Raw genomic sequence first — 12,743 nt, 5'->3', positions numbered from 1 at the left:
TGCACCCATCACCCGACTCCTGGAGGAACAGGGTGGGACTCTGGCTGCCTGGCCGGAGAGCAGCGCTGCCAGAAGGGCTGCGGACGCCTCCAGAGGCTACTTCCACTCCAGCTCCAGGGCCCGATGTCGGCCAGCATCACATCCCTGTTGGGAGTCTGTGTCCTATTAGGGCAGTTATCTTTTTGAAGGGAGGTAATTCTGCTGTCTGATACACAGAAGAGAGAAAGCCTGAAAAGGACTAATCAATGTACTGGCAAAAGACACTTGGTTTTTGTAACTAAATTCCAGCTACGTTGGAAAACTGAACAGAGTTATCAGAGTGAAACCTATCACCAAGGCGCATTAAAAAGTTGACAGTTTTATAGGTAAATCTGTATTTTCAAGGTAAATCTTTGAAGAATTTTGGCCAGCAATTTAAAACCCCCTCATTATGATAATGTCGAATGTTGTTCAGAAGTCAGTCGTTAGAATGTACCAACTGCATAGGGGCTTCCTCTGGAATGTCTTTTAAGAAATAAAGTTTTCACACCATTCTTCAAAAATCTCTACTGACTAGTTTATCTGTGATAAAAACAGCAAAAATAGGTCCTGGTTCGATTCTAGCTAGATTCTTTGAGAAAAAAAAAAAATCACATCAGGAACATGCCTGTCTGTCATTAGTATCATTGACAGAAACCTAATTGATTTCTGATGATTTGTTCACAGTCCTTGAAAAGCCGAAACGTTAGCAAGGCTCTGACTCGCCAGAAAACCCACGCTATCTCCAAGTTGACTGGCTTTAGAATATTCTGCCTTTTCTTCTCTTTGACTACTTCTCTGTTACTTAAAAATAATATCCTTCTTTTGAAATAAGAAGCCTCAGCTGTTTGCACAGACAACTGAAAGTTCCATCAGACACTGGAATGGAGACTAAACACTGCCTGAACCTTCAGGTGCTGAAGGAGATGGAAACAGAGAAGACATGGGTCTGACTCTAAAAAGAAGATAACTTTCTTATTAATGTCCTAAAAAGCTTAGAGGTTACAGGTTTCTTCAAAGGAAAACTACACTTTAATTCCAATTCCCGTTCACGCGCTTTGGCTGTCCCCTTGTTATACAGGAGACAGGCATGTTCCCAGAAAACGAAAGATGGCCCTACAGGAAGTAAGATGTGTCAACACCAGGACGCCCCGGGATGTCGGGGCCCCGGTTCTGGCCCCATCACTCGTCACTCTGTTACTGATGTCATTTGTGACTTTGAGAAAAAGCGAAACTCAGAATAACAGCTTACTGCCTGGTTACCAAGTGCCTCTAAGCATGTTTTAAATTCAGTGTCAGAAGTAGCCTCTGGAGGAGTTAAGACTGAGAAAGGTCGATTCCACGGAACGTTCGTGCGTCAGTCCTGGGGCAGCACAGTGTCGAGGCTCAGTGTCGACTGGGGCCAGACGCCTGGGTTGGGCTCCTGTTGTCCCAACCTCTCCGTGTGTGGCTGCTCCCTCATCTGTAAGAAGGGGGTGATGACGGCACCTAAACGTTTAGCACGGTGCCTGCACGTGCTAGGTGCTACCTACGTTCACGCGCTTTACCAGTGAGGCGTGATCTCGAAGACCACCGTGGCCCGCATGTCTAAGCTCTGCAAAGCACGTTCACGCGTTCCTTGCAACTGGCCCTCAGTTACCCTTCGAGGCAGAACTTAGGTTGGAGGAGGAGCCGAATTCTGGCTCCAGTGTGGGCGGGCCCTTCTCGGGCTCCACCCCGAGGAGAACGGGGAAGGCGGCTGCACTGCGCGTGTGCGAAACTACCTCATCCTTCCACGGCAGATACGTTAGGGCTGCATTTCTCCCAAGAACTGAGCCAGAGTCTTCAGACCGCAGAAGACCAGGAAGAAAAGGAGCCTGAAGGAAAAGCTGTAATTCAGCTGCCTCGGACACAGACGTGGCGGCAGAGTTGGGCTCCCCAGAGAACACTCACCCGGCACCTGGGAACACCGGGCCAGGCTCACGGCTCCCTGAGGCTCTGCTCCAACACTCTGGGGCGTGACCTGACTCTGTGCTGCCCTAAGACACAGTTTTGGAACGTGAAGTTGTGTGGGGAGCTGAGATGCAGCCGAGCACGAGCCAGGCGCTGTCAGACAACGCAAGAACGTTCGCCCCGACCCCACCGCTCGCCTCCCCAGCCTGGTGACCGGGGTGTGGGGTGGGGTAAGCGTCCCGATGGTCTGCCACCTGACCTGAGCTGAGCTATGCAGGAGGGCTGGCCATCTCGCCCTGACCCGGTCGTGCACCAGAACCCTGGAGACTGCAGTGAGGTAGGTGGTATCAGCCCCATCGACAGGTGGGCAAACTGAGGCAGAATGAAATGCAGTAGCTCGCTTTTAATAACAGCATACAAAATCTGGAGAAGCCCCAAAGTAGTCCCCGGTTCCCGGAGCCCAGCGCAAACCCTTAGAACACGCAGAATGGAAACGGACGGGAAAACGAGCCCCTCCTCCTCTCCCTCTTCTCCCCCAGAGTTATCTCTAACCCTAGTACACCAGGAACCCTTCAAACACTCCTGAGGACGCAAGCAAAACAGAGCAGCAAAGACCCAACTGACGGCTTATTCCCTTGGGCAGGGGAAAGGCTTCTGTTCTCGAGGGGGCTCGCGGTTTTGAGAAGAGCGCAATGTGTCACCATAGGTGGAAACCCTTCAAGCTGGAACGAGGCCTGACAAGCCACGTGGAAGCCAGTTCCCCTTTGCCTCAGTGACTGGTCTGAGAAATGGGACCAGCACGCCCATTCAAAGGAAATAAGCTCTAGGAAACCAGGGAAGATGAAACACCCTATCCCCTCCCCTGGCCCCAGAGGACGGAGGTTCTGCCTGGAACCTTCCTGGGAGAACGCAGACCCCTCCTCGCCCTTTGGCAGGGACCCCACCCTTCTCCTGTCTGGCTACCAAGCCCTCCCTCCTGCCCTCAGAATCCAAATTCCGCAGGCCACGCCAGCTGAGGCGCAGACGGGGTGGCTGTCTCCAAGCTGGAGGTGTGTGTGTTGGTGATGCTCTTTGGCTGGAAGCAAAGGCCATTCTGGCAGGATGGGGGCCTGTCTGGAACCGGGCACGGGGTGAGGCATTCCCAGCCCAGGGCAAAACCATCAGACAGCCGTGTTCCCCGCTCCCCGTGGAAACCCATCTACAACCAGGGGTAAACGAGGGAGGACAGACGATCGGGACTAACTTGGATGCTGAAGGTCATCGGTACAGTGTCACAAAATCTGAAACCACTGTTCCCTTAAGTGCTGACAGTCCGACACACCGCGTGCCCCCAGCCAGTGGTCTCTGCCTGCCGCCTGTCGGGATGCGTACATCGGGTCCGTAGGGCTGGACCCTCTCTGGATGCTGGCTGCTCCGCTGCTCTCTCTCTCAAGCCTCTTGGCATCTCTGGTCCTCTCTGGGTGCAGAGGGTTCTCCAGAGACGGGCTGAGGGTGCCAGGTGGGTGGGCAGGAGCAGAGCCAGCGGGGAGGAGAACGAGGCACTTCAGTTTGGGCTGGTGTTGGTGGAGCTGGCCCTGGCCCCGGGAGTCGAGTGGTCCCGCCTGGCTCCGGCTGCGGCGCTGGGTGGTCCCGGAAGACCCCAGTGGCGGTGGACAGGTAGGCACTTGGCAGCACTCCCAGGACTGGGCAGGGCTGGAGGCTCCGCGTGGGCTCCGCACACGGTTAGGTCATCAGGATGGGCTTCTGCCGTACTTCCAGGATGTCTAGGGTGGCGGGGAAGACGTGGGCGGTCACACCCCCAGTGCTCCGTTTATGAAGGAAGCGCGCCACGTTGTTCACGGGCGTTTTCTCTTCCAACCCTCGGGGAACTGCAGTGCTGTGACCACCCTCCGTGCAGACGGGGAACGAATGGGCTTGGAGCAGCTGCACCGCCTGGCGAGGCCATGGGGAACGGGGCTCACACGGGGACTCTGGAGCCACTGACCGGCACCGCCCTGTGGCCCGTCAGCGAGAGCTCCGCCTCCCCCTCGACTAACGGGGTGGGCGCCAGGGCACTGCCCAAGGGGACACCTTCAGGGTCCATGGTTTTCCCAGAGGTCCCACGCAAAGTCAAAATTACCTGTTAAAATCCGGTGCAGCGGCAAAGTGACGTAGGTTAAATGTGCATAAAGAAGGAAATTCCCGTCTGTTCTGTTCAGCTTCAGCCAGGACCCGACCAGGGAGCGCCCCGTGCCGGACAGGGACCGAGACCGCAGGTTGGTGGCATTGTGCAGGTCGGCTGGAGGGGAGAAGGCCGGTCAGGCCCAGGCGGCGGGGAGAACACCTGCCATTCCAGGTGGCGCCTCCCTGGCCCAGTTCGACCCTCTGCTGGGCGCCCCATCGCCCCGGCCTGTGACACCCAGCGCCCCTTCCTGCTTATCCAGCCCGATCCTACCCCTCAGGGCCCACCCCTCTGAGCCCTCCCTGACACCCCCTTCTCTGTCCTGGAGAGTCTCCTCTGTGGGGTCTGGCCCATCGCCACACTGTGTCACTTTGCTGCTCCCCTCTGGTACTGTCTGTCACTGGGAGGCCATGGGGGTGAGGCTGGGATGACCTGTCACCATCAGCCAATCTACGGGTCACCCAGGAAGGCAGGCTGGGGCCGCGAGTGCTTTCCTGCTGGTCTGCAAGTGAGCCGAGGTAAGGAAGGCACTCGCCCAAGCTCACTCGAGAGCAGGTCGAGGCCGGTGCTGGCGTCTCCTGGCCCCGGCCAGGGCCTCGTCCAGCAGGCCCTCTGCCTCTGGGTCCTGCCGGTCAGGCCCGTTGGACGCCACAGCCCAGCTCCTCCGGATGGCTTCCCGCTGCTCTTCTGACGAACACGGACCCGCCGCCCTGCTGCACGGCTGGCTGACGGGGCCCACGTGCACAGAGAGAGCAGCGGGAAGGCGCAGGCCGGCCGGGAGACACTGCACACTGAGTGGCTGAGAACCAGGGCCTCCGCGACACCCGGGCCGAGACGCCCAGCAGGCCGCCAGACAGGCCCGCGGGCTCGGGGAGGAGGGCAGGGGAGCCCTGAGGGGACGGCACGGAGCAAGGAGAGACCCTGAAGGACCGCCCCCACCCGGGGTTCCAGAGTGACCGGAGAAGAAAAGCCAGGGGGGCAGGTGACAGCATGTGCACGCGGACCAGGGCTCCCCTCACCCGGCGGGCGTCTCCCCCACCCGCTCGGCAGACCAGTGATGTCGGGAAGGCTCTGAACCCCCGAAATCAGTGCAGACTGCCAGCCGTGCCTCGCACGCTGAGCGCTGAGAGTGCCGGGCGGGGGGCGCCTCTCGGTGGGCCTCTGTCTGTCTGTCCACGGCTCCATCCCCGCCCGGGACGGCCGGCCCTCTAACTGTGGAGGGGGGAAGGCAGCAGCTCGGGGAGGGGCAGCGTCACCTCCCCCGTCATCCTCCCGGAAGAGTTCCTCGCTGTCGTTGGCCGAGTGAGACTTCTTCATCTCCGCCATCCGGTTGCGGGGCACCTTCCTCCTGAGGGACGGGGAGAAGAAGGCGGGCCGGTGGTTGCGCTCGGGCGTTGGGGGAGTGCTGAAGGAGGTCACCTGGGAACAAGGGGCGAGTCACCAGAGCGGCCCACCGACCCGGGGTCCCAGCGCCCACCCACCTCCCGCCTCAGACGACGAGGACACCCGCCCTGCCCGGGCCCGGCGGGCGCTGGCCGCCAGCGCTGCCCCAGGAGGGACCGGGCTGCCCTCCTGCGGGCCTCAAACGCCGGTCAGAGGGTCGTCAGAGCCCAAAGCAAGTCTGGCCGCTGACGCAGCTCAAGCACCCGCCGCGGCACCGAAACTTCCCAGCCCTCCCACAACGGTAACCGGCATCAGCCCATCTGACACAGAAGAAACTAAGGCGGGACAGCGACCCTGACGTGCCCGAGGTCACCCAGCAGGATGGTGGCCACACGGGGTTGCAACCCAGGTCTTCTGCCCCTAAGGCCATGCTCTTCACCCTGATTTCTTCTTTTGGCTACTATGTCCCATCCCCCCTCTCTCCCAGCATCCTTTCATAGACGTGCAGTGGCCAAGCGGTCCATGCTTCCATCTCCTCCTCTCCTCTCTTCCAGCCACACTGCCAGTCACCACCCATTCTCCACACCCACTCAGGGCAGCACTAAGGACAGACAGGCACGTGACAGTGGTCCCTGCCCTCAAGGAGCTCACAGTCTGCTGGGGGCAAGAGACCCAAAAGTGACAACCACAGACCGAATGTTGGTTGCTGAGACAGAAAAAGGGAAGCACAGGATACAGGGGAGCACAGAGGCAAAAGGAATCAACAGCCTGGGAAATCAGGAAAGGCTTCCCGGAGGAGATGCCGCTCGAGCTGGGTCTTGAAGGACGAGTAGGAGTTCGCTAGGTGAAGAAGGGGGGGAAGGGCGTTCCAGGCAGAGGGAACGTGGCCCATCTCCTCCCTCCTCCCCATGCAAACAAGAATCTGAGGAACAAGACGAGCTGGGACTGAGACTTCGGGAGCCCCATCAGCCTCCTCATCACGGCTCCGACATCCACCAGAGTCCCGGCGGCCGCTGGGCTCCAGACGGTCCTCCCACAAGCCAGGGAAGGTTTTTAAAAGATAAAAAACAAACACCAGAAACCACAATACACACAGAGTCTGCATTTGTCATGCACTGGTTACAAAGGACCCCTCTGGAAAAGGGAGGGGACAAGCGACAGTGAGCACAGAGGTGGGAGGGGGCCCGTGCAGTCCTGGGTGGTCAGGGCCTGCCACTGACAGCTGCGTGACCCTGGCAAGCCCCTCCCCTTGACCCCAGGCCTCCCTGCTACTATGGGCCAGGGACTTTCCCAGGCACCGTCTCCTTCACCCCCGCAGCCACCCTGAGCGAGAAAGATCATCACCCCCATTTGACAGATGGAAAATCAAGGCTCGGGCAGGTCTAGTAACCTATCTGTGGTCATTCGGCAAACAAGTGGCTGGAACGGGCACCCAGGTTTGTCCAGCCCAAGCCCAGGCCACGTCTTTACAAGGGGTTTCACATACACATTCATTAGGGCCTCAGTGGGCAATTTAGGACCAAGGGGAAGAATAAGCCTCCTTATCTCAACTGTAAACCACCTCTATTCCCAAGACAACAGAGGCCCCTGCCTGGAATTCTCACCCATCATCACAAAAAAGAGCATTTATTGTTTCTGTTCTGCTTATAAAACACATTCATTGCAGAAACTTCAAAGCAAAAAAAAGACATACAAAGAAGGGAAACCGCCATCTGACTACCTGGAGATGTGCAAGGTGAACGTAATTTTACAGAATTAAAAGTATTTCACGTGTGCGCTCCCCCCTCTCGGGCGCGCCAGCAGTGACGCACGACTTACACTCCCGGGAGCCATTTTCCCAGGCAGACCAGCAGCCGGCCCCATGGTGGCTGTGACCTGAGGGCCCCGTCTGATGCTCAGCGGCTCCTCTGAGCCCCCAGCACCTCGGGACGCGGGTGTTTTCACCCCATTTCTGGATGAGCAAACTGAGGCTCAGGAGAAGAGACCTGTCCCAGTTCACGCAAGCGGCAGCACCTGGATTCCAGCCCCCCAGCAGCCCCTCTCCCGGAGGTGCCCCCAGTGCCCTGTCTTCATCCAAGACGCCCAGCTCCGAGCGGCCCCCTCTGAAGACCCAACTGGGGCAAAGCAGCCAGCGGGCTGGAGACTTTCCCCTGCCTGAGCCCTGGGACCCCCTGGAGGCTCTACGAATAAAGCTGCCACTGACCTCAGCTTCCCACCCCTGGGGAAGGACAGTGGCCTAGAAAGAGCAGGGCTCAAAGGCTCAGTGCTGTCACACGAGAGCCATGTGACCTGGGACGGGGCAAGTAAATCAGGCAAGCCTGGGTCCCCAGGCCCGCAGACAGGGAAGCTCAGGCCCACCCGGGGCTGCTGGCGGCCTCCCAGCAGCTCAGGTGCACACCACCTTGTAAACAAGTGGCCGGGGCAGAGAGAAGAGCTGGGCGGCCCCAGGGCCTCTGCGCCCTCCGGCTGATCCCGCTGGGGCAGGAGGGGAGGCTCGCTCCTCATCATCCCTGGCTCACCCTCTGGGAAGGCAGGTCACGTGCCCACACTCGCCCAGCAGGTCCACTGAGGCAGGCGCCAGGACCCTGGAGACTGAGCCCCGCTGCAGCGGCAGCTCAGGGCCCAGGCGCTAACCTGCTGTGCGACCCTGGGCAAGTCACTTGCCCTCTCTGAACCTCGGCCTCCTCCCCAGAAGGCTGGGGATGATGACACCTACCTCACTGGGGGCTGTAAGGATCAGGGAGACAGTGGGAAGCAGATCTGAGGGACGGGAGGCCCCTCCCCGAGCTGCACAGCCCTTACCCGCTCATGCATGGGCGAAGCCGGGCTGGAGTCCTCTTCGGTCCCACAGGGGGACGTGTCACCAGTGGACACACGGCTGACCGCCATCTCAGCGTGGCCCTTGCCCTGTGGCCCCTTCATGCGCACAAACTCCATGTTGTTGTACTTGTAGAAGCCAAAGGACATCTTCTGTGCCATGCGGGCAGCCACACTCACCTGTGGACGGGTGGGAGAGGGCCTGAGTCAGGCAGGTAGGGATGCCCTCTCCCTGGGGGCATGAGCAGCCCCTGAGGACTGCCAGCCCACCTCCAGGGTGACCGAGCCCTGGCTGACCCGGGCTCGCCCACAAGGCAGGGCAGTGCCGGGGCGCTAGGGATCCCTGGCTGATGCCCTTCTCAGCCCGATGACCATGCCCCACGCAGGGCCAGCACAGGCTGAGAAGAGAGCCCCAGCCCAGTGGGACCTGAGACCACCTGCCCTGTCCCTTCCTCCCAGGCTCCAGAGAGAGGACGTCCTCGGGACAGTGCTCAGCTGCGGGAGAGCGGCCCGTCCACCTAGACTCCTTTCCCCTCAGTTCAGTCAAGCAGGGGCCAATCCAGGAGGGTCTTCCCTCAGGGGCCGGACTGGGCCGAGACGTGCTGTAGAGAGCACAACACAGCCACCTAAGGGGGCTCCGGGGGGCTGCGGGCGCTCCGAGGAGGGGCAGGTACAGCTCCGAGCCAGGCGAGGGCAGAAGGGGGCCTGGGGGGGTGCCCGCCCCTGGGCCCTGGGCCCGCCCTGCACTCACGCGGTTGTCGTACACCTTCTTGAGCGCCTCGTAGCGGATGGAGCCCTGAAAGATGACCCCTTGGAACGTGTTGGTTTTGTCACTGGCCACCAGCTCCACACAGACCATCTCTCCTTCGCCCACGGTCATGTCGCTGAACACCTGGGGTGGGGCGCGAGGCAGAGACGGGTTCATCACCCGCCAGCTGCCACCCCCCAGCCGCAGCCCGGCTCCCGGCCCAGCACCCTCTCACTGGCCCAGGGCAAACTGCTCAGGAACTCCCACTTTGCAGGTGGGAACGCTGAGCCACAGACCTCAGGGTATTTGCTCAAGGCCCCCCGCGGCTCCACCAAGACCAGCACAGGAAGGCGGACAGGCTGCCGCGGGGCGGGGACAGCGTCTACAAGGGGGTGGGGTTGATAACAGTGACTCTGGGACCGGAAAAGGACGCACCCGCCATGGCCACCGGAAGGACACTGCCCCCATCACTCTTCCTCACGCCAGGGAGTTAAACGGTCCACGGGGACCGTCTGGCCTGCTTTCTAGGCTATCCTCCACCCCGGCTGTGGGCGCTCGGCCCACCCGCCCCGAGCTTCACGGTTCGCGTGCAGGCACCAGCTCAGGCGCCCGACGGACGGACCGCCCAACCGCCGGGGTGGCCCGTGGGGGACTCCGCACCCCGCCCCTGCTCGAGTCACCGCTCCCGGGGGCCGGTGTACAGGCCGAGCTCTGAGGTCATACAGACTGAGGTTCAAATCTCAGCTCTGCCACGGATGAGCCGTGTGAGCCTGAGATGCCTCAACATACCAATCCAATCAAGAAGAGCCCTGAAACACAGGCCCCCTTCTTCCTGAGTCCTCCCAGGGCCCCGACCCACTCCGGTGGGTGCCGGCACCGCTGCCAGGGCCTCGACAGGGGAGGGTGGCTGGACAGGAGCTGGCAGGGTCGCAAGTGGGACGCAGCTGGGTTCCTGGCACCCCACATTTCCCAGTCGAGTCACCTGCCTTGGGCCCCAGTTTTCCCAACCTTAGAAGCTTGGTCCACATGACTTCTAGAGCCCTAGCCATCTTGGACATCCTAGGATCCCAAGGTGTGGAGGCCCTGATTCAGCGTTCAAGGGCCATAACAATGATTCCTCCTGCCTGGGAAGCACTCTCTGTAGGCGTTTACGGCGCCTGCTCCCATTTTTCATGAGCTCTTTGATCTTTCAACCCTGATGCCCATTTTACAGATGAGAAAACCGAGGCTCTGAGCCAGGTGAACTCACTTGCCCCGAGTCAAACAGCAGGAAGAGCGGGAGCCCAGCCCAGCGCCCACCGCCTTTCTGAAGGCGTGTGAGGCCTGAGGGAAAAGCGTCTCGTATTCCCTCGTATTCCCTGATGAGGGGGAACTAGAGGGAGACACAGCCCACCTCCTCGAAGCTGTCGATCATGAAGAAGATGTTGGGGTAGCTGATCTTGGATTCCTCCCCTTTGCTGTCCATGGGATGTTTACTGGGGGATGCGAACACTTGCTGAAAGAAAGGAGACGCAGAGGACTGAGTGTGGCTCCGGCCCTGCACCCAGACCCGGAGCCACTCGGTGGGGTGGAGTGTGCTGCCCAAGGCGCAGGTCACTGCGGTCACACTGCCCAGAGCCAGGCCACGCTCAAGGTTGCCACTGGGAAGAAGCCGTCTGGGATGACTGGGTCAGTGCTCCTGAGCAGGACATAGGCCCCCGAGGGCTGAATGGATTTCTGGAGCCAGACGCTCACCTCAGGGCAGGGGAGGGAGGGGGAGGACTTGCCTCCCAGAATAAACACGGGGCGGCCAGAGGGCTCACCTGGGATTTCTTCTTATGGATGTGGATGTCCCCCCCATCAGCTCGTGTGCACACAGCACAGGTCACCATGTAGTCCAGCTGGAAGAGAGCGCAGGACAGGGGTGTGGAGTGGTGTGCTGTCCCTCGGGGCCTTCTGACAGCCCCCCTCCTGGAGCCCTGCCCCGAGGCGCCCCTGTACCTTCTGCAGGATGAGGTTCAGGCAGACGCTCTCCTCCCAGTCGATGTCGGGGTCTCCGAGGCCCGGCAGCTTCTTGGAGGCCCGCCGGTACACCTCCACCTCCACCTCGGGCTCGGCCTCGGCCAGCTGCGAGGCCCAGGGCAGAGGTGAGTCCCCGCCCCACGGGGGCGTCTTCTCCCTCACCACTGCACCCGCCAGGTGGTAACGCAGACGTGGGCTCTCTAGCTATGCGACCCAGAGTTCACCGAGAACTCAGCCTCCAAGGTTGTCCCTCAGGCCCTGCAGCGGGTGGGGGGGGTCCCAGCATCCTGTGCCGCCCACGCTGCTCTCCTCACCTCGCCTACAGGCGGCCCGTCCACCCATCCACCCTCCACCACTGGCCTAGCGCAGGCAGCCCTGGGGTTGCTATGGTGACCGGGTACCGCTAGGCTGTAGGACGAGGAGGGGGCTGGAGGCAGCCCGGGCTTGCCGCAGAGAAACCGCAGCGCGCAGGCGCTGCGGTAGGGCCCGCAGCACGCCTGCCAGGGGCTTGCCTTTCTGTTCTTTTGAGCAGTGAGGGCAGAGAAGCTGCCTGGGAACGGCTGTGTGGTCGCCCCACTCCCCCTCCCTGCCCACCTCGCACCCCCAGGCCTGTGGGGTCGCCCCACATCGCTGCCCGCAGGCTGCCTTCCAAACTCTACCAGCAGATGTGACATGGCCCACCCCGGCAGGGCGCCATCGTATGTGCGCCTGACACGCCCCTCCCGCTCTGCGTGTGCCGGTCCCTCCACACGAATGTCCTCAGTCCACTGCCGTCCCCTCTCTCTGTCCTACAACATTCCGGCCAGATGTCACCTCCTCCTCTTTGTGGGTCCCCAGACACCCGCACTCTTCCCACCATCACAGCACCGACGGCTCCACGTGCCACTGGCCACGCTGTCTGTCCGTCCCAACAGACTGCGGGCTCCCTGAGGACCAGGCCAAGTCTGAGAACTCATGGCAGGTGTTCGATGGAACATTCCAGCACATGAACAGCTAGACTGCCACACGCTCCCATGGACTCAGGCTCCCCCCCAACCTCAACACCCCCCAACCTTCAGGAGAGCTCGCACATGGCCCCGGGCCTCTTGCTCCAAACTCCTCAGTCCTGAGTCCAGGGCTCTTTCCCCGCGAGAAAGAGACCTTCGTCTGCCCATTCCTTTCGCCTCCCTGCCCGGCCACTCTGGGAACACGCAGACCTGACCTTTCCCTGTTCCCGCCTGCCCGCCTAGAGAATTCAAGGCCAAGTCGGGCTAAGAAAACCCTCCCTGACTAGAGCCGGGGCCTCTCCAGGCACCGAAATCCAAGGCACAGCTGAGTCTCAGATGTACAGTCCTTACTGGAGCCTCTGGTCTCCCTGCCTTTGAGAAAACACCAAGATTTTGCAAAACAAAACACATCATCTGCAATCTGAACCCCAGCAGACGCCAACAGGCCGGAGAGGTGGGGGACAGAAGTCGGAGCCCACAGCCCTGCTACCTTCCAGCTGTTTGCCCTCAGGCGGACGCTCCCTGGCTCCAGTCTCCTCACTGGCGAACCAAGGAGGGAGCAGTGCCTGCACCCCGGAGCTGTGCCGAGGACAGAGGAGAGCGTGCCCATCACGGCAGTCGCCGGCTCCGAGGCTCCCAAGACTCCCACCACCCTCTGCCAGGGGACTCATGTGGTCACATCGCCCAAACCTCTGGC

General features: G+C 60.8%; 1 protein-coding gene across 1 annotated transcript in view; it reads right to left on the bottom strand.

Annotated features, from left to right (window-relative positions):
• Positions 1-2,333: 2,333 nt before the first annotated feature.
• Positions 2,334-12,743, bottom strand: part of KIAA0930 — a 40,230-nt gene continuing 29,820 nt past the window's right edge. The window contains exons 3-10 of the mRNA XM_081249055.1: positions 11,040-11,165; positions 10,862-10,939; positions 10,453-10,554; positions 9,063-9,203; positions 8,297-8,491; positions 5,368-5,530; positions 4,070-4,228; positions 2,334-3,713 (exon numbers count right to left, since the gene is read on the bottom strand). Coding sequence (XP_081105181.1) covers positions 3,673-3,713; positions 4,070-4,228; positions 5,368-5,530; positions 8,297-8,491; positions 9,063-9,203; positions 10,453-10,554; positions 10,862-10,939; positions 11,040-11,165 — 1,005 coding nt within the window. The 3' untranslated portion in view covers positions 2,334-3,672. The remainder of the gene's footprint in view (positions 3,714-4,069; positions 4,229-5,367; positions 5,531-8,296; positions 8,492-9,062; positions 9,204-10,452; positions 10,555-10,861; positions 10,940-11,039; positions 11,166-12,743) is intronic.

The sequence above is a fragment of the Mesoplodon bidens genome (genome assembly GCF_964165515.1).
Source record: "Mesoplodon bidens genome assembly, chromosome: 11".
In the NCBI taxonomy this organism is placed as follows: Eukaryota; Metazoa; Chordata; class Mammalia; order Artiodactyla; family Ziphiidae; genus Mesoplodon; species Mesoplodon bidens.
Note: the sequence above shows the minus strand (reverse complement) of the source record. Positions and strands in the feature narration are given on the sequence as shown.